The sequence below is a fragment of the Macrobrachium nipponense genome, chromosome 25, assembly GCF_015104395.2.
Source record: "Macrobrachium nipponense isolate FS-2020 chromosome 25, ASM1510439v2, whole genome shotgun sequence".
In the NCBI taxonomy this organism is placed as follows: domain Eukaryota; kingdom Metazoa; phylum Arthropoda; class Malacostraca; order Decapoda; family Palaemonidae; genus Macrobrachium; species Macrobrachium nipponense.
In genome coordinates, this window is record NC_087214.1 from 63,755,339 (window position 1) to 63,777,690 (window position 22,352).

Consider the following 22,352-nt stretch of genomic DNA (forward strand, 5'->3'; position numbering starts at 1 on the left):
TGTCCATAAAGTCCCAGTACCATTCTGAGCAATAAATACATGTAATGGTACTGGAACTTTATGGACACCCTGTACTAATAATAATTAATAATAGTAATCAAACTTCACACTTGTTAGCCCGACGACCTTCCCAACCCCCAACCCCCACCTCCCCGGGTCCTCGAATAAATGACCTCCTGGGTCCTTTGTCAAACCGTAACCGAGGAGATTTCCTTTAAACCTTTTCATAATGACTGTTCAACATTTCCTTTGACTCCTGCGTAAAAGCACTTTAGAGAAAGAGAGAGTCTGTCTCTCTCCCTCCCTCCCTTTCTCCGCTCACCTCTCACCCCCTGCCAACATAAACCAACCACTGCGTAAACCCACCCACCACCCCAATAACCCCTCCATAACCCCCCTCCCATCAGTGGGTTCATCGAGAGAGAGAGAAAAGGAAGGAAGTCAGTCGTCGCAGAACACACACAAACACAAAACACGAGGAGGCCAATGACCCATTCTAAGCTGTCATTATTATCCAATTTTCCACAGGTTTAACCTTTGATGGAGGGCGAACGCACTCCAGACGGAGAGAGAGAGACCTCCAGTCCCTGCCATTGTTAGGTCAGAGGGAGGGAGAGAGAGCTAAAGGAGTGTTAAGATACTCAAGGCTGAGGCCAGCCATTGTGTCACCACGCTCGCCACGGGGGAAAAAACAATTGACGCGCGCTCTCCTCCTCCTCCTCCTCTGCTCTGCTCTGCTCTGCTCTCCCCGCCAACCTCTCTCTTTCCCTCTCTCTCTCTCCTCACTCTCACTCTCGTGGGCGATTACTTAACTCCACATTATCCACACTCTTGTTTTCCTTTTCCCATTCTTCCATCTCCCCCCCCCCCACCTCGCCACCCCCAAGGGGGTCCGATTGCCTCTTGATCACGTGGTCGCTCGAGCTTCTATCCTGTTCGTTGTTGTAGTAAGATCCGGCGTCAATATTTTTCCTTTCATCTGACTTCTTTTTCTCCTGAATGGCACTAGTAATATACTTAACGCCGGTTGTAAGTTTTTTTCTCTCTCTTTTTAAATATATTTCTACTATACACATCCAGTTCAGCGGGGCTGAAATTAAGTCTTTTTAATTATTTACGCTTTGGGTCTCGGTAATTGTGTTATAATTATTTCATGCTGTTTTTAAGTGTGTGGTTTAAAATATAATATAGGGTTGTGTAGTATATGATGGGCATATGCGTTTATTTACCCTATTTCTTATATAATTTCATCATATACATACATATATATATATATATATATAACAATATATATATATATAACAATACACTATTTTTGGTAATTTAATTTTTGAACATTTAAATTAATTCGTAACAGGAATTGGTAAATTTAGTCCTTTCATATTGTTATGCCAAGATTATACATACATACATACTTACATACATACATATATATATATATGTATATATAACTCAGGATATTTATATCGAAGGCACTCGGGTAATATTGCAATACAATGACTGTGATCTCGTTAAAAACGGAAGTGTAGTAAAATATATCACTATACTGTTCAATAGAAAGCAAAAATACCGTACTAATAATACTAGAGTCATAACGGGAATGTGATGTCTAAAAACAATCAAGTTTATAATTACTTATCAGGATTCAGCGTGCAAGTCATGATTGTAAATAATCTTAATTGTAATGGCAACAATATTTAAGGTAATCCTGATTGGCTGTACAGGTCCGGAAACTCTCAGTCTCTCTCACGAGATTTCACATAAACAGGATGTAGTATGTTCCACCTCTCGTCTTTCAAAAGCATCCCTCAAGAGAGGTGGAACATAATACATCCTGCTTATGCGAACTCTCTCTCGAGAGAGACTCAGTTTCCACCCCAGTGAGATTGGCTTATAAACATCCAATCAGGAGTGTCGTAAGGGATTGCATGGCCTGGACATCACAGATGCACGGCTGATGTGAATCTGCTATAGCAGACTGCAGGATATCTGTATTTGACAATATATATATCTTGCTTGATTACAGGGTTCCCAAGGATCTGAACTAGATAATGACCCGGCCTCCCTCCCCCTTCACCACCAAAAAGAATCCATGGCTTTTAATAATGGTTGTGATGGATTTCTTGGCTAGAGACTGCCTCGACGAAAGTGTGCGCCAAGGTTCGTCGCAAGTTCGTTGACACATTCTTGAGATATTAAGAATGTTGGAGGAATCGGTTACTGGCAATAGTGATTATTCCTTTTACTGTGGAAGTAAGATCTGGGGGACTTTCTACGTCAGTTCTCTGTCTATGATTTTAGAGGCGTCCTGTGCTATCTCTCTCTCTCTCTCTCTCTCTCTCTCTCAAATACTCTTTCTCACTCACTCACATTCCTCTCTCTCTTTCCTCACTTTCACACACAAATTCTCTCTCTCTCTCTCTCTCTCTCTCCTCTCTCTCTCAAATACTCACATTTTTGCTCTCACTGTCATACAAAAATTCTCTCTCTTTCTCTTTTAGATACTTAAATATCCTCTGAATTTTACCCCCCAAAAATTCTCTCGTCTCTCTCTCTCTCTCTCCCTTCTCTCTCATCTCTCTCTCTCTCTCTCTCTCAAATTTACAAATTCTCCGACTTTCACACAAACAATCTCTCTCTCTCTCTCTCTCTCTCTCTCTCTCTCTCTCTCTCTCTCTCCCCGCAAGACAATTTCCTCCGACCAAAACAAGAATTGGCGAGCGCGCGAATAACCAATTAATCTAATTGGCGGTGTAATCCCAACAAACAATCAAGACGACCTCGAAGGACAAACAAAAATCCGACGTCAGCCAATCAGGAGGCAGGGAGGATGAGCCGCGTGACGTCACGGAGATGATGATGCAATCACCAGGGCCCTGTTTGGTTTGTTGTCAACGACGTCTTCCGAGAACGTTTTTAATTCTCCGACACGCCCCCTTTTCGGGCCGGAATGGAGTTATGAAGTTATTTGGCGTCATTTTATTCGTAATCGCATTTGTTTTTGGTTGGGTGGTATGAGAGAGAGAGAGAGAGTGAATTTTTGTATGTGAAATTGAAAGAGGGGATATTTGTGTATTTGTGAGAGTGGATATTGGATTAAAGAGAGAGAGAGAGAGAGAGAGCCTTTGATAAAGGATGAACGAAATAAGAGGCATAAGTCATCAACAGTAGATTACAACATATCGTTACTGAAACTGGCCTCTAACTTTGGTAACATTTGTTGGGGGCAATGGGTCACAATGTGTCTGTAGAAGCCGTGTGTGTATAAGTTGTTGTAAATCCATTGAAGTATTCGATAAATTTTTAAAATATATATTTTCGAAGGTAATAATCAATATTTATAAACCATAGGGCTAACTGAAAGTATTAGATGAAATAGTCCTGTTGTTTTGTCATTTATATGTATTCTAAACGCGGAAGTTTTTTTTTTTTCTCTCTCTCTCTGTCCGCAGTATGGTTGCGTGACGCCAGTCTTTAAACACCGATCTTCTCTCTCTCTCTCTCCAATTTCTTTTGTTACATTACCATAAAATACAGTAAGGAACATTACAGCAGAATATAGTGAGAAACATTACAGGAAAATATAGTAAGAAACATTACAATTAAATATGGTTAGAACCATTACAATTAAATATAGATAACTAAATGAAACGAAGTCAACGAATTGACGAATGGTGCGGGCTGGGGGGGGGGGGGGGATCTGTATAGCTAAGCAGTTCTTCCTTGGGGGGAGGGGTGTGGTCGCCACCCCTCTCCCCCGCCCCTGATCACCTAATCACGATCTCTTCCCCCCAAATCGCAATTACCCAATCAAATGTATATATACCCTTTCTTCTTCTGCTGATTAGGCCAATTCTCTCTCTCTCTCTCTCTCTCTCTCTCTCTCTCTCTCTGATATAGTGTGATGGTAGTCTTTAGTAAATCTCTCTCTCTCTCTCTCTCTCTCTCGTACAGTTGTGTGACGCCATCTATGCAAATCAGTCGTTCTCTCTCTCTCTCTCTCTTTCTCCGAAAGAAATCCGTCTTTCTCACCGACTCGTTAATTCCCCATTCACACGACTGTGTTTGGAGTGCGGCCGCGTGCCGGAGCTTCTGCGCGCGTGCGCGCCCCATTGTGAGCTGAATTGTAATTCGTGTTTAATCAGACGTATTTTAATGACGGGGAGTTTATCGGCCTAAGAGCCATTACTACGTTTCCCCCCGTGAGTGTGTGTGTGTGTGATTGCGAGGTTTTGATGGAGGAAGTCTCTGTGTGCATAGAGATGTCCCTGTTTATTTACGAGATTGCGAGGTTATTTATGCAATATATATGTATGTATATATATATATATATATATATATATATATATATATATACATATATATATATATATGTGTGTGTGTGTATTTATATGAATGTGTATATATATATATATATATATACATATATATATGTATATATATCCATATATTTTATTAAGTTATATATTAAGATAATATAATATAATATATATTACCATTATATAAATGTATTTATCCATATATTTATAAACACGTAAATATGTAGTTTTTTACATGTATAGGTATGTGTATGTTTATATGTATGTGTATATATACATCAGTATTTTTAATACAGATACCCAGGTGCTACATGATGTGTCTATTGTAGAGGTAATGTTAATAACATTTACGTTGGTATTCACGTGGTATTAGCACCAACCAAAACAAGCGATTAAGAATAAAATAAATAAATTTATTGCAGTTATGATGATTATCATCATTAATAAAAAAAAACATCAAGAAAAAAATAAATAAATAAAACGATGTCTTTGTTCATCCAATCCTCAAGCTGAAATTGCAGTTATAATAATTATTATCATTAATAAAAAAAAAACTTCAAGAACAAAAAACAAAAAAATTAATAAATAAAACGAACCCTTTGTTCATCCAATCCTCAAGCCGAGACCTTTAATCGAATCGTAAAGAGATTCCCAGACTGAACTCGTTAACGGGGAGTCGTGATATCGCATTTATAATTTATAAAATGAGGTCTCTTCAAAGGAGGCGTTCATTGCCTCTCGCTGTCGTCTTCGGTCGTAGCTGCCCCTGCTGTTGGGCCCATGAATAACTTACGTGAATAACTTATATACTCGCTGGGATCTTGAGTCAATTGGGAAATTGCAAAAGAGCTCGATATAATAATTAATATATATATATATATATATATATATATATAATATAATATATATATATATATATATATATATATATATATATATATATATATATATATATATAATGTCATATCACATTACCGTGATTCATATGCATATATCGAGTTACAAATATCCTTTAATATCTAATTCGCTCTACCTCGGAATTAGTATATTTTCATATATGTTTAACCGAAGGGGAATTTTTTGGGTGGTAAGAGACTTGCCGGTTGACGGGCGCGAACCATCAACATCTTCAAATCCAGGACGACAGTGAAGCCTTAAAAATTCCCCTTCGGTTAAACATATATGAAAATATACTAATTCCGAGGTAGAGCGAATTAGATATTAAAGGACATTTGTAGCTCGATATATATATATATGCTCTGTAAGCATTATACTTACGGTTCTCCTCCGTAAGGGGGGGGGGTTATATAGTGCCGTCATTGCAGCTCATGCGGTGCGCTGTAGGCATTACTTAAGGTTCCTTGCAGCTTGCCTTCTAAAGGTCCCTAAGCTGCAAACCCATTTCGTTCCGTTTACTGTACCTCCTTTCATAGTCGCTTTCTTCCATCTTACTTTCCTCAAACAACCTCTCCTAAGTTTTCCTCCTGTCAGTTCTCAGTTTCCATTTCAGCGCTGCATGATCTCTTAGGTCCCAGTGTTTGGCCTTTGTCCTAAATTCCATATTCGATTCAATTCGATACTTCTGATTCTTTGCATTGTCCCAACTGCCTCCTATAGCCGAGCTGCACAGCCCCCTATCCATTCCTTTTACTGCACATCCGTTCACATTCTCTTTCTGCCATCTCACCTTTCACACCTTTCTGCTACTCTCTTGTTTCCATTTTCGGCGTTGAATGACCTCGTAGGTCCCAGCAGAAGGCTTTTGGCCGAAAAATTCTATATTCCATTCCATCCCACAACTCCTGAATTGTAGCGAACGTATCATAGATGTAAACAGAGGGAGTTTTGTAAATTGGTGGGCCCCTCGGGGGTGGGAGGGGGGGGGGGGCTGGGGGGGGGGGGGCATGGGGGGTGAGGGATTGTTGGACTGAACCAAGGCAGTAAGGTTATAATACGCTTCTACAAATATTATTTGTACTCGGCAGCAGCAGCAGCAAGAAAGAGAAATTTCCTTGGTCTCTGTAAGCGAACTTCTGCTCTGCCTTCTGACGTTGGAAGCATAGTGTGTGTGTGTGTGTGTGTATATATATATATATATATATATAGATATATATATATATATATATTATATATATATATTATATATATTTATATATATATGTATATATATGGTATATATATATATATATATATATATATATATGTACATATATATAGTATCCCAAAGAACTCCATTTTGGAGTCTTTCGATATACATGCTTTTCCGACTGAAGCATCGTGACCCGGAAGACTGGAAAAGGGAAGTAAAAGGCTGGAAATGGAAATCGAAGACTGGAAATAATAAACAAAAGACTGGAAAAAGGAAGCAAAAGACTGGAAGATGGAAATGGAAGACAGGAAATAGTAAACAAAAGACTGGAAAAAGGAAGTAAAAGGCTGGAAAAGGAAATAGAAAACTGGAAATAATAAACAAAAGACTGGAAAAAGGAAATAAAAGACTGGAAATAATAAACAAAAGACTGGAAAAAGGAAATAAAGACTGGAAATAGTAAACAAAAGACTGGAAAAAAGAAATAATAGACTGGGAAAAGGAAATACAAGACTGGAAGATGGAAGTAAAAGACTGGAAAAAGGAAATAAAAGACTGGAAATAGTAAACAACAGACTGGAAAAAGGAAACAAAAGACTGGAAAAAGGAAATATAAAACTGGAAGAAGGAAGTGAAAGACTGGAAGAAGGAATAAAATACTGAAAGAAGAAAGAAAAAGACTGGAAGATGGAAACAAAAAAACTGGAAAAAGGAAATATAAAACTGGAAGAAGGAAGTAAAAAAAAAAACTGGAAAAAGGGAATAGAAGACTGGAAATAGTAAACGAAAGACTGGAAAAGAAAACAAAAGGCTGGAAAAGGGAAATAAAAGACTGGAAAAAGGAAATAAAAAGACTAAAAGAACTGTAAAGCAACAGACTGGAAAAAAGGAAAAACGGAAACAAAAAAGCTGGAAAAAGGAAATATAAAACTGAAGAAGGAAATAAAAGACTGGAAGAAGGAAACTCATCAACAAAAGAGAGTTTGGATTAATAATAAATATAAACAATAAAGAAAACCAACGAAAGATAATAATATATGAAGAAATCCAATGAAATTATTTTGTATTAGCATAAATACACTCACAGTCATCCCAAAGACAAGAAAAAAAATAACGCCGCAGTGGCGTGATCGGTATGGTCTTGGCCTGCCACCTCGGTGGCCGCGAGTTCGATTCTCCGGCATTCCACTGAGGGGTGAGAGACGTGTAGTATTTCTGGTGATGAGAGGTTCGCTCTCGACGTGGTTTCAGAAGTCACATATAAAGCCGTTGGTGGTCCCGTTGCTGAATAACCGCTGGTGGTTCCATGCAGCGAGGAGCGGGGGCGACGTTTACGGTGGTATAATGCGGTGAAAACGCCATACAAACAAAAAACTCTGATAAATCATTGGAATGGGTTCAGAATAAACACTGACGAGGGGAAGAACAAGAAAATGGATGACAAAAGCTGATGATTATGTGGGAGGTGATGATAAACGGGCAGCGACAGAGACAGGAGGAGGAAACAGCCAGTGACGGGGGCTCGTTAGGGACGGAAATGTTGGTTTTACTGCAATTATAGCCGTTTCCTTTAATTCCTCTGTTTATTGGCTTTCCTCTCTCTCTCTCTCTCTCTCTCTCTCTCTCTTGTGTCATTGACTTGCTATTAGTTTCTTACGCTACAGTTGTTTGCATATCTCTCTCTCTCTCTCTCTCTCTCTCTCTCTCTCTCTCTCTCTCTCTCCTGTATGCTAACAGTCTTCCATCAGTCTGTTTTGGTAAGGTGACCCAAGTCACACACCCCCCCAGAAAAAATGTCGATTTTTAAACCCCTGTGACCTCGTGTGTCCTGAATTTGTCAGTGTTTGACCCGTCACATGATGTAAAAGAATCTGTGACCCTGGGTCACCTGATTTGAAGCAGTTACATTATTATGCTTTACGATTTGAAGCATTTGTGACCTGTGATTTTATGTGCGTGACCTTGTAACGTGTGATTTTAAACGCCTGTGACCTTTTGCTGTAAGGTCATGACCTTGTTCAGGTCATATCTCACCTTGTACAACCTTCATGACCTGTTGCTATATATGGTACAACCTTCATGACTTGTTGCTATGGTATACAACCTTCATGACCTGTTGCTCTGAGATTTGAAGCATAGTGACCTAGTTTCACCCGTTTTGAAGCATTTGCGCGACCTTTTGTCAGGTGATTTCATGACCCCTTTGTCACCTATACTCTGTTTTTTTTTTTATCTGTCCATCCGCTTGTGGTGTTTGCGCATGGTAACACTGCTTCCTGGGCTTTAAATGATATCCTATTTCGAATATTAACGGTGTAATTCACATACAGTAAATTATTAAAACACTTTTCAGTTGCAAATGTACTCCCAGATATCCTTTTATTTACCTGAAACTTACACATAGCGTAACTATTTAAAGCCCGGGACGCAGTGTTACCATGCGAAAACACCACAGGCGGATGGACAGATGGAAAAAAACAGAGTATACTTTCACATTTTTCGAGGTATTTATGATTTAAAGTCTTTGCGACCCATTCATTTTTTTTACATGTTTTGCTGGATGGTTAGCATTTTTGACCTTTAATGACCTAAGGTCACCTGGTTTGAAGCGCGAGGCATTTGTGACCTCTGGTCACTTGGCATTTATGCAGATTTTTCTGTTTATGAATTTTAGCATGTCAAACCAAGCACTGCGGCATGTTCGTAAAAAAAAAATAAAAAGAGGTAGTTAGAGAGGTTGAACAGCAAGGTGGAGACAGCCAGGAAAGAAAGGAGATGAAGTACAAGTATCACAGTGAAAAATTGGAGGGAAAGCACCTAGGGACCGAAGGGACGCTGCAGACGCCCTTTAGGGAATGCTGACTGTGTACCACGTGAGGTGGACTGAAAGCGCTACCCCATGTGTTGGGGGGGTGGTGTCAGTTTAAGCTTTGCCTAGTTACTGATAAGTACAAGTTTCATGGTTTTATCGTTCTTAAATACCAAATTAGCTCCAAAAACATACGTATACAGAAATTCGTAAAGTCACTAAATCTACGGACACAACCAGCCCCGTTTCAGGGAATCCCTTCTCAACCCCACCCCCTTCGGAGGGGGATGGGTGGGCTAGGTAGGATGAAACCCCATTATAAACCATCGTAGGGGTCCCCACTGTAACCCTGCCAAGTTTCATGCCCATCGGACCAGCCGTTTGGCCGTGATTGAATAACAGACGTACGGAGGGACAGGCATGACGCCCATTATAGTAAGATTATTATTATTATTATTATTATTATTATTATTATTATTATTATTATTATTATTATTATTTCTGGAAGACTGGCGACATAGTGTCACCTGACGTCCAACAAAGGCGATAATGATTCAAGTGCTCTGAGGCGTTAGTGAATTTGTGCTTCGCGATTTGAACCTTTCGGTATCAGTGTCAGCGCCTCAGTGGCGTGGTCGGTATGGCCTTGGCCTGCCACCTCGGTGGCCATGAGTTCGATTCTCGGCCATTCCATAGAGGGGTGAGATTTGTGTAGTATTTCTGGTGATAGAAGTTCACTCTCGACGTGGTTCGGAAGTCACGTATAAAGCCGTTGGTGGTCGCGTTGCTGAATAACCACTGGTGGTTCCGTGCAACGTAAAAACACCATAACAAACAAACACAATGAATTCGTTTACATTCTTTTTGTGTTTCTTTTGAAGCCTTTTCGAATTTGTCCTCTGTCATCTCGGGTCCTTGTGAGTGACCTTCTCCTATGTTATTTTAAGCATTTGTGACCTGGATAAGCAGTGTTGTAGCATATATTTTTATATTGATATTTTGTAGATCCGTAAACATTTTGAATCGCGTTGCGTGCATTTTGTCATTTACAGTTTTCACGTTATTTATTGGGAATATGAGAGTCTGGGATGAAAGTTGGTTTATCTATTTATTTATTTATTTATTTTTGCCTATCACAGTCATCCTATTCGAATGGGTGGTTTTCATAGTGTGGAGGGGTTTCCGGGTTGCATCCTGCCTCCCTCCTTATAAGAAGGAGTCCATCACTTTTCTCTCCATGTATGTGCGCTGTTTCTTGGAGCACACTCTTCTTCTGCAGGAGTCCTGGAGTGAGTTCGGCTTCTGGCTTTATTATTGTGGTTAATATTATTATTTAGAAGACGAACCCGAACCCTATTCGTATGGAACAAGTCCAACACTAAAGGGGCCGCTGACTTGAAAATCTTGAAGCTTCCAAAGAATATTATGGTGTTCGTTTGGAAGAATTATGACAGAAGGTCAAGGTGAATGCGGTTATTTAGAAAAAACAGATAAGTGAACAAATTAGATTTGTATACTTAGAAGCACATTGGGGGGGGGGCGCTGGGGGGCCGGTTGCAAAAAGGAGAAAGAAAATGAAAAAGCGCCGTTTCTCAGCGCAATCGAGTCTTCTGTACAGCTTATAATGCTGGATGAAACTCTCAGCCAAGGCACGTCAAAGTTTCAGCCACGACCCTAAATAAAATAAAAACTACAGAGGCTCTATATATATATATATATATATATATATATATATATATATATATATATATTATATATATATATATATATATATATATTAAGGATAGAGTACGAGGAGAGAGAGAGAAAGAGAGGGGGGGGATTTTAGAGATAAAGGAGAGAGAGAGAGAAATGGATGGGGGTAAATGAATACATAGCAGATCTAAGTAAATATTTACAGAGAGAGAGAGAGAGAGAGATGGGGGAAATGAAAAATATGCAGATATAAATAGATATTTACACAAAGAGAGAGAGAGAGAGAGAGAGAGAGAGAGAGAGAGAGAGATTGGTGGTAAAATAAAAACATAGCAGATATAGATAGATATTTACAGAGAGAGAGAGAGAGAGAGAGAGATGGGGGTAAATAAAAACATAACAGATATAAATAGATATTTACACAAAGAGAGAAAGAGAGAGAGAGAGAGATGGGGGTAAATAAAAACAGAGCAGATCTAAGTAAATATTTACACGGAGAGAAGAGAGAGAGAGAGAGAGAGAGAGAGAGAGGTTGATCCTTCTAATTCACGGTAATGGTAATACTACTTCAACCAGACACGTGCGAAATCAGGGGGTATTGTTGACTTGGGAAGGATTAGTTACCAATTAGGTATTTATGGCGATATTTCTGGTCAATTTGTTTGCTCCCCTCTGATTGCTGGGTCCCCCCCCGCCCCCCCCCCCCTCCCCCCCCCCCCCCCCCCTCCTCTCTCTCTCTCTCTTTTGTTTGTTTTCTTCCCCCCCCTTCATGTTTTCTTTTCATTTTACTCCGATGTTTGTCCTTTTTTTTTATTGTTTGTTTCACATAAATTTTGCTTGAGTTTGATGTCAACTGGGTCACTGATTCTAATGTTTTTGTTTATTTATTTATATTTTTTGCATAATGTAGTTTTTTTTTATTATGTTGTTGTATCGCTGCTGTTCAAGTTTTATCTGTGATGTCGCCGATAATCTGAATAAAAATATATATAGATATATATATATATATATATATATATATATATATAGTATATATATATATATAATGGTCTTCATTACAACGAAGACATCTTTCAGCGTCTGATACAGCGTTTAAAAATTTACATTAGATACGTTTGGTGAAACAGCACTACAAGCGAACATGACTTAGTACAGACAAACGAACAACCTGTTATATGCGAAGACGTACTAGAGTTGTATATATATATATATATATATATATAATATATATATATATATATATATATACATACATTCTTTCGTATCTGAGGTCAAAAGCACTTTATCTACATCATTTACAAAATCCGGTTTTGGAGGCGAGTTGATGCGTGCATCGGCTGGCATTGAGCGCCTCAGTGGCGTGTAATCGGTACGGTCTTGGCTCTGCCACCTCGGTGGCCGCGAGTTCGATTCTCATGCATTCCATTGAGGGGTCAGAGATGTGTAGTATGATAAGAGGTTCACTTTCGACGTGGTTCGGAAGTCACGTCAAGCCGTTGGTCCCGTTGCTGAATAACCACTGGTGGTTCCATGCAACGTGAAAACGCCATACATACAAACAAACAAGCAAACAAACAATTGACTGACATTCATATTTTCTACGAAAGCGCTTCGTTATAAGACTAGATTCAAAGGTGTTTTTCAAGGTTGATCGGTATAAAAGTGATGACAAAACGTACGTTGGATTTGATATATACTACATCTTTAGTACCGTCGGGAATGTTATCTATAGAAGTTCAAGCTTCATTCTTTTATTTATTCGTAAATGTAAAATTGACTCTAGATTTGTTAAGTGAACGGGGTAATATCTTTGAATTTATTATTGTGTGGTACGACAGACAAGGTTTTGCGCTGTAAGTTTCAAGTTATGTCTTTGTGAAATTTAATTGCCGCGTCTTAATACATTTTTTGTTTTAAGGATATTTTAGCTTCTCGCCTACATTCCGAGATATACTTCTCATCTGCAGATTCGTCCAGGGTTATACATACGTATACAACTCTTTTAAACGTGGATGTGAAGACTGAAGTCATAACTGTATAGCTTTGATCAGAGTAGACAGAGTATAGCTTGACCTCAGACTCTTGTCTGAGGATTTACGGAAACCGTCCCCTTACACACCTGTCTTGTCAGGCGTGAAGATTTGGTTAACCTGTTGTACTGGAGTACTGGCTGTTGCGAAAATTCTCTCTCTCTCTCTCTCTCTCTCTCTCTCTCTCTCTCTCTCTCTCTTTAACGGTCCCCTGGAAGATGGCCTACGTACCGAGACGAAACCGGTCACGGATTTATGCAAAGTTTTTTCATTTCCCAGTGGTAAAGCGTTACGTATCAGTAACGTGTCGGTGTGATTATAATTGTGTATAATATTTATTATATATATATATATATATATATATACTATATATAGATATATATATATATATATATTAGATATACATACATAGTGGTCTTAAAATACTATTATATATATATATAATGTGTGTATGTTATATGTATGTTATAGGTATGGATTGTATGATTAAGAATAAGGCTGTTGGTTTAAACTGAGCTTGCGACCTCATGCCATGCACACAACCCCCCTCTCCTTGTCGAAAGGCCGCCTGTAGGTTTGGTGAAATGCTAACAGAAAATGGCAGATCTGGTGTGTGGACCTGTGGATGCGACCCAGCTGTGAACTGGGGATGTGGTTAGATCGTGGATGATCTACCCGTGCGGCAAACTTCCACGACGTGGACTCCTAACTCCTCATCAGCAGCACGTCTGTCTCCATCACACACACACACACACACTGCACCATTTCACCCCAATCTGGCGTTCATTCTGGCACTTCCTGGATGTCAAGACCTTACCCTCATCATTACCAATTTCACAGTATTTATTCATTATCTGTGTCTAATTCTTCATACTGTGTGTGTGTGTGTGTGTGTGATTTTAAACCACGAAAAAAAGAAAAAAAGAACGTGATGATTATATGCAGACAAAGTAACAGCCACGAAGGAAAATTGAAACACTGGAGGTGCTAAGTACCTACTTTCGTCTGAATACCAAATACCAAGTTGTTGTGAACATATTTCAGTATATATATATTATATATATATATATATATGGTATATAGATATATATATATATATATATATATATATTATATATATAATATATCACAAATCAGCCGTCAAAATATGCAATTGATCGACTCGCAAAAAAATATATTTTATGGTAATATATTTCATAAATGCCATGGTATTTTATATGGTAATAAATTTAATAAGGCATGGTTTAATAAAACAAAAAGCAGGATTTTATATGGTAATAAATTTCAATAAAACAATATGGTTATTTAATAATAAAAGGCAGGGGGGATTTTTATCATAAATGGCATGGGGAAGCTGGCAGGGAAAACTCAGCATTTATTCAACGTTGTGCGTATTTATTTATATCAAGAATGATCACACTGAACCGGTTCCACTCTGTGGGATTTATTATATTCGATTATATCAATGATATTGTAATCCATGGAATTTTGTTCTGCCAATTAATGATGTATATACTGCGCTTGCGCGATACGACTGCGTGACTATAAACATTATCGCTACGACTAATGCTATTTCTACCGCAACCACCGATTATGGTGTATATGAATATTTAACTTGATTTAAAATATTTCATATTTTTAGATTTAATTTCGTAAAGCATCAACGACCGTGTATGACCCAGTCGCCGACGACGGAACTATTACGGACCTAAATTATTCAAAATTGCAAGTTATAGATTGACTTGGCATATTGTTTTTCGTTGATATTTCTGCATTGACATTTCTAAAAACAGGACTATATAATAATTCTGTGTTCAATTGGTGAAAGATGCTATCGGGTTAGGCATCGTTTTTTCCCATGACAATATTTGAGGCGAAATAATAATTAAATTTTTTTGCGATGAACAAAACCATGTGTACGTTCTTACTTGGTGCATACACACACACACACGCACGCACACACACACACACATACACACACACCCGGTAATTTGAAATATAAGGCTTGTCGCTGTTGCGATTGCAATAAACATTAAGATTCTTTCTATGCCTCGCAATATCCATTCATTGGGTTTTACAACTGTTTTGCTCTTAAAAATATTTCATGTATAATTCAATGAAGGATCGTTTATTTTTTATTTTCGTTGTTTTATTGTTTTTTTTTATTCAGCGTCGAAGTTAGGGGTATTTGGTGATGGGCCATCGGCGGTGTCATTGAAGATGGTTGTAATATTATTTTACAAACAGTTTCATCAAGAATAATAAATATATTAAAAGCATCGATGAATACAATAATAAACGACGGTAATTATGGGTGATATAATATGAGCAATAACAACGACAACAAATAATAATAATAATAATAATAATAATAATAATAATAATAATAATAATAATAATGTTATTGGGAAGAACGCTTAAAGGCATGCAGGACCTCTCACCTTCTTCATCTCCGTGTCGCCTTCCCTCCTCCCCCTCGTCCTTCTCGTCCCCGAGGAAGCCCGAAGGAGACGAAGATGCCGACGGCGCCGGCGAAGAAGACGATGTCGTCGTCATCCTCCTCCTCCCCGCAGGAGGCGAAGACTCCCCGAGGACGCTGCTCCCTTCGACGTCCTTCGTCAGGAGGGTGGGTGATGAAGAAGGGGCCATCTTGCTGCTGCATCTCTCCTGGGCCAGTTGAGCGAGTCGGGCTCCTGCAGGACCCCCAAGGACGTCCCCCAAGAGGTCCCTGATGAGGAAGGACTTGTTTCCGCTCATCGTGGTGTTTGGGGGGGGGTGGGGTCCGGTTGGTATTTCCGGTCGGTATTTCCGGATGGGGTCCTTGTTTCGTGTAGGTTTGGTTTTGCGTCAATCTGTTATTTCTTATTTTTTTTTTATTTATTTGTTTATTGGTTTGATTTTCTGGCGACTGTTTTTTTTTTTCAACATCCAACCTTGATTTCAAAGTACTGTTTTGGAAGTCATTGTTTTTCTTTTTTTGCTATTTAAAAGTTTTACAGATCCTTGTGTTTATAATCCTAGATTTCCATCTGTCATTGTTTATTTTTTCTGATTTAACATTTTTGCAAGTCCTTGGTTTGATGATCCTTGATGTCTACGGCTACTCGATTCGTGGGTTTCAACTTGATGACTCGCGACTCCTTGTTTCTACCGAGTCCTTGATTCCCAGCAGCGGTCGTTTCCACCCCGTTTGTCGAGTCCTTGGCGTCCGCTGCGATTGGCGACCTCCCTTTTTCTGATTCCTTGATTTTTCGAATTTTTGGTTCGTCACTCTTTGAATATTTCGAAATGGTTTTTGAGTGGTATATATATTTTTTGTCGATTTTCACATGAGTCAAGAAATGTTGATATTTATCTATGTGCGTTTTTATCGAACGTTTTTTTTTTTTTTTTTTTTTATACTAAGATTAATTTTCGTTCGTCGAAGGATCCTCTAACTTGAGCCTTTCGGGCGTTACAAAAGTCACGGTCATTGTGAGGGCGTTTTTCTCGCTGAAAGTTTAATAATCTCTTCACGCACAGAAATTTGAGTTTTCCATGTTCAAAAGTTTTTTTTTTTTTTTTTTTTTTTCTGGAATTCACTTACCTTTTTGCACTTTATTCGTGATGAATTGTCAACATTGAATGTTTTGTTTGTGATTCAACTTTATTAATGAAATTGTCAACATTGAATCTTTTGTTTGTAATTCAACTTTATTAATGAAATTGTCAACATTGAATGCTTGGATGTGATTCAAGTCTTTTCGTCCATTGTTACGATCATCCACGAAGAAGGAGGAGGAAATCGTTTCGCCTCAACTAAATCACTCCGGAATCACTCTTGGGTTCGAACGTCCCCCAACTACTAATTGACACTCGGGCACCACCCAAGGACCTCACACAGCCACTTCACTTCCTGCCCTAAGGAGCATTGAAGCAGCAGCAGCAGCAGCAGCAGCAGCGCCCTTCGGAAGACCAGCGACCAGAAGAACTCACTGCCTGCCCTCGTCGTCTGCCACCACAGGAGGAGGTGCCTCCTCCTCGTCGTCGTCGCAGGAATGTGCCGCACGCCAGGGCACCCTCTCTCTCTCTTGTTTACAAGAGCAATATCAATCTCCACGTCAAATGTCGGCGCTAACACCAACAATTCAATGTATATTACCGCGAATCTGGCCTTTTCAGGCGGCGGCCGCCGCTGATTGGTCGGCCGCACCTCTCCCGCCGTTCTGATTGGTCGCGGCAAAGTGGTGACGTAAGGGCCCCTCCCCTCCCCTCCGACGACTCGGATGCGGGTGCGTAAACACTTAATTTCTATTCAAATTGTGAGCAAATTGGCGCAGAAAATGATGCCATTAGGCGAGTGCCTCCCTCCCTCCCGCTCGGAGGGGGACCGGACCGGTCGCCGAGAGGAGGAGGAGGAGGAGGGAGGGAGGGAGGGAGGGGTAGCGCGTTGTTTTGTCGCTGGTCTTCGCGCGCGTTTCTTTGGGCTTCGGCTCCGACGTCGCACTGGCGGTCTCGGAGCGACGCGTTTTTTTTTTCTGCCGCGCGGTTTTGTCGTCGTCGACGTGTACGTCAAGATGACGCGACTGACGCCGAATTTGACGTTTTATTTCGCGTCATAATCCTTGATTCTTTACCTCAAAGACGCCGCTGGACGCCGGAGAAACGTCATCGCTCGCGAGACGAAAAAGAGAGAGCGATCGAATCGGAGAGGGAAAACGAACCGCCGCTGTAGCAGCAGCAGCAGCGGGCGACGCCCCCCAGGCGGCGAAAGGTGGGCGAAGCGCGTTCCGATTGGCTCCGGCCGGAATCGATGGCGCTCTCGGATTGGCCGGCTGCTAACTCGCGGCAGTGTTGCCATATGGGTATAATACGTCTCTCCTCTCCCACCCGACCCTACCACCGCGGGCGCCCTGGCTGGATGTTTTCATTCAATATGCCGCCCCGAAACCCGAATTTTCTAGCGTAGGGATAGACGAAGTTGATCACTCCGTAATTGGAAGGTCGGAGCAGCGGTAGCGGGGAAGTAATTGTGCGTCTTTGAACGGAAAATTGTGAATGGCAGCTAACGAGAGCTGTTTATTACAAGCAGCAGACTTTCCCTACCCCCATGCCCCCCACACTCTCCTCCCCTCCCCCTCCCCCCTTTCAGCGTAGCCTTGTAATTTACGAAAACTCATTATGGCGACTGAGCGGAATGACTTCTTTATCAGGCGCTCGGCCGGTGTTTATATAGACGCCCTCTCTAGCGCCTCGTCGTGCTGCTACGGTTGTCTAGGTAGAGAGAGAGAGAGAGAGAGAGCAACCGTGTAATTAAACGGTCTACTAATGAACCTCTTTATCATGTTTAGACCAATGTTGCTCTCCCGACCACTGGCAATAGACCGACTTCTTGTGGAGGTGGTGGTGGTGGTCTCTCTCTCTCTCTCTCTCTCTCTCTCTCTCTCTCTCTCTCTCTCCATTCAAAGGCTCCCCCCCCCTTCCCCCCAGCACACACCACACACCTCTTTTCACACTTTTTCCTCTCATTTTACTCGCATTTCTTTCTCTAATCTTTTATGCATTGAAAAATAGACGGGGGAAGAGGGAGGTTTAATACGATTCAAAACTGTGTGGATGGTTCTTTTTTTTTCTTTTTTCGATACGAAGAAATGGTATATCTTTTTTTTTCGGTACACGAACCAGGACTAAAAACTAACTTCTAGAGGTTACTGGAGTAATTTTCTTTACAATGATTTAGTGAATGTATTATTATTATTATTATTATTATTATTATTATTATTATTATTATTATTATTATTAACTTCCTTTGATATGCAATTATATGTCTGTAGCATAGGACGGAAACATACCGGGTGCTTTGGTCGTCATCTGAGAATCTGAAAGGGAAACTGTTTTAAATTTCGACGTTCCAGAAGATTATATATAAATATGTCTAACCAGCAAATCTGGGATGGGGTTGTTAGCCCCATACCCCTTTTCCCCCCTACCCTCGATGCCACCCACTGCTTCTGCCAGTGATTTGTCGCTTTTTAGACAGAGTGGTTCGCGGTGGCATGTTACTGTTTCCTGATAGTATTCTAACAATTGCTTCTTAGTGTAACTGCAAAAGAATTTCCTCCTGTTACACCTTTCAAACCTATCTGCTATCAGTTTCCCTTTCAGCGCTGATTGACCTCATAGGTCCCGGGTCTTGGCCTTTGGCCTGAATTCTATATTCTTTTCCATATAGTCTCTTCCTTCCAATTCGAAACCCTACCATTTTGAATGTAAAAATTCTGATATTTTTAGCTTTGAACCACGCTGTTTTCATTTAGAATTCCGCACAGTTTCGATTTTTCAATATCTGAAATGTCCTATATAGACTTTTATGATTACTTATTGCGTTTTCCTGAAATGTTTCGTTCCAGAACCCAACAATTTTGAGTCCGCGGAGTTCTGCAATTTTGACCTTGGCAACGCTTGTGGTTTTCGTGAGGTCTTCAGTTTTTTGCATTTTAAGACCTCCTTTGCTCTAGTGCTTAGATTTTCTTCTTGTTTTTTGTTGATAATTTGACTCCTTTTTCTTCTTTTTTTCTAGAGCCCAGCAATTTACCTTGGTATATTTCTTCTATTCAGAACTTTAGATCCCATAGGGTATATGTCTTCTATAAGGAACTTTAGAACCCATAGGGTATATTTCTTCTATTCAGAACTTTAGATCGCATAGGGTATATGTCTTCTATAAGGAACTTTAGAACCCATAGGGTATATTTCTTCTATCCAGGACTTTAGAACCCATAGGGTATATTTCTTCTATAAGGAACTTTAGAACCCATAGGGTATATTTCTTCTATCCAGGACTTTAGAACCCATAGGGTATATTTCTTCTATCCAGGACTTTAGAACCCATAGGGTATATTTCTTCATTCGAAACTTTTAGATCCCATAGGGTATATTTCTTCTATAAGGAACTTTAGAACCCGTAGGGTATATTTCTTCTATCCAGGACTTTAGAACCCATAGGGTATATTTCTTCTATCCAGGACTTTAGAACCCATAGGGTATATTTCTTCTATCCAGGACTTTAGAACCCATAGGGTATATTTCTTCTATTCAGAACTTTAGATCCCATAGGGTATATTTCTTCTATAAGGAACTTTAGAACCCATAGGGTATATTTCTTCTATCCAGGACTTTAGAACCCATAGGGTATATTTCTTCTATCCAGAACTTTAGATCCCATAGGGTATATTTCTTCTATCCAGAACTTTAGATCCCATAGGGTATATTTCTTCTATAAGGAACTTTAGAACCCATAGGGTATATTTCTTCTATCCAGGACTTTAGAACCCATAGGGTATATTTCTTCTCTCCAGGAACTTTAGAACCCATAGGGTATATTTCTACTATCCCGAACTTTAGAACCCAGGGTATCTTCTACCGAAAATTTAGAACCCATAGGGTATATTTCTTCTATCCAGAACTTTAGAACCCATAGGGTATATTACTTCTATCCAGAACTTTAGAACCCAAAGGGTATATTTCTTCTATCCAGGGCTTTAGAACCCATAGGGTATATTTCTTCTATCCAGAACTTTAGAACCCATAGGGTATGTTTCTTCTATCCAGAACTTTAGAACCCATTGGGTATATTTTTTCTATCCAGAACTTTAGAGCCCAAAGGGTATATTTCTTTTATCCAGAACTTTAGAACCCATAGGGTATATTTCTTCTATCCAGAGCTTTAGAACCCATAGGGTATATTTCTTCTATCCAGAACTTTAGAACCCATAGGGTATATTTCTTCAATAAGGAACTTTAGAACCCATACGGTATATTTCTTTTATCCAGAACTTTAAAACCCATAGGGTATGTTTCTTCTATCCAGAACTTTAGAACCATTGGGGTATATTTCTTCAATCCAGAACTTTAGAACCCATGGGGTATATTTCTTCGATAAGGAACTTTAGAACCCAAAGGGTATATTTCTTCTATCCAGAACTTTAGAATTCATAGGGTATATTTCTTCTATCCAGAACTTTAGAACCCAAAGGGTATATTTCTTCTATCCAGAACTTTAGAACCCATGGGGCATATTTCTTCTATCCAGAACTTTAGAACCCATAGGGTATATCAGAACTTTAGAACCCATAGGGTATATTTCTTCTATCCAGAACTTTAGAACCAATGGAGTATATTTCTTCTATCTAGACGTTAGATCCCAGACCCTAGGTATATCGATCTATCCAGAACTTTAGAAACCCATAGGGTATATTTTCTTCTATCCAGAACCTTTAGAACCCAGAGGGTATATTTCTTTTTTCTATCCAAGAACTTTAGACCCATAGGGTATATATTTATTCTATCCAGAACTTAGAACAACCCATGTAAGGTATTATCTTATATCCAGAAGTTTAGAACCCATAGGGTATATTTTGTCTATCCAGAACTTTAGAACCCATAGGGTATATTTCGTCTATCCAGAACTTTAGAAACCATAGGGTATATTTCTTCTATCCAGAACTTTAGAACCCATAGGGTATATTTCTTCTCTCCCGGAACTTTAGAACCCATAGGGTATATCAGAACCTTAGAACCCATAGGCTATATTTCTTCTATCCAGAACTTTAGAACTCATAGGGTATATTTCTTCTATCCAGAACTTTAGAACCCATAGGGTATATCAGAACCTTAGAACCCATAGGCTATATTTCTTCTATCCAGAACTTTAGAACCCATAGGGTATATTTCTTCTATCCAGAACTTTAGAACCAATGGGGTATATTTCTTCTATCTAGAACTTTAGAACCCATGGGGTATATTTCTTCTTTCCAGAACTTTAGAACCCATGGGGTATATTTTTTCTATCCAGAACTTTAGAACCCTTAGGGTATATTTCTTCTATCCAGAACTTTAGAACCCATAGGGTATATTTCTTCTGTCCAGAACTTTAGAACCCATGGGGTATATTTCTTCTATCCAGAACTTTAGAACCCATGGGGTATATTTCTTCTATCCAGAACTTTAGAACCCATGGGTTATATTTATTCTCTCCAGGAACTTTAGAACCCATAGGATATATCAGAACTTTAGAACTCATAGAGTATATTTTTTCTATCGAGAACTTTAGAACCCATAGGGTATATTTCTTCTATCCAGAACTTTAGAACCCATAGGATATATCAGAAATTTAGAACCCATAGGGTATATTTTTTCTATCGAGAACTTTAGAACCCATAGGGTATATTTCTTCTGTCCAGAACTTTAGAACCCATGGGTTATATTTCTTCTATCCAGAACTTTAGAACCCATAGGGTATATTTCTTCTGTCCAGAACTTTAGAACCCATAGGATATATCAGAAATTTAGAACCCATAGGGTATATTTCTTCTATCGAGAACTTTAGAACCCATAGGGTATATTTCTTCTATCCAGAACTTTAGAACCAA

At 39.4% G+C, this 22,352-nt stretch overlaps 1 protein-coding gene across 1 annotated transcript in view; it reads right to left on the reverse strand.

Moving 5' to 3' along the window:
* LOC135199460 (homeobox protein ceh-30-like) overlaps window positions 1-17,138 on the reverse strand; it is a 51,455-nt gene extending 34,317 nt beyond the window's left edge. Inside the window, exon 1 of the mRNA XM_064227534.1 lies at window positions 15,384-17,138. Coding sequence (XP_064083604.1) covers window positions 15,384-15,699 — 316 coding nt within the window. The 5' untranslated portion in view covers window positions 15,700-17,138. The remainder of the gene's footprint in view (window positions 1-15,383) is intronic.
* Between the last annotated feature and the right edge of the window lie 5,214 nt (window positions 17,139-22,352).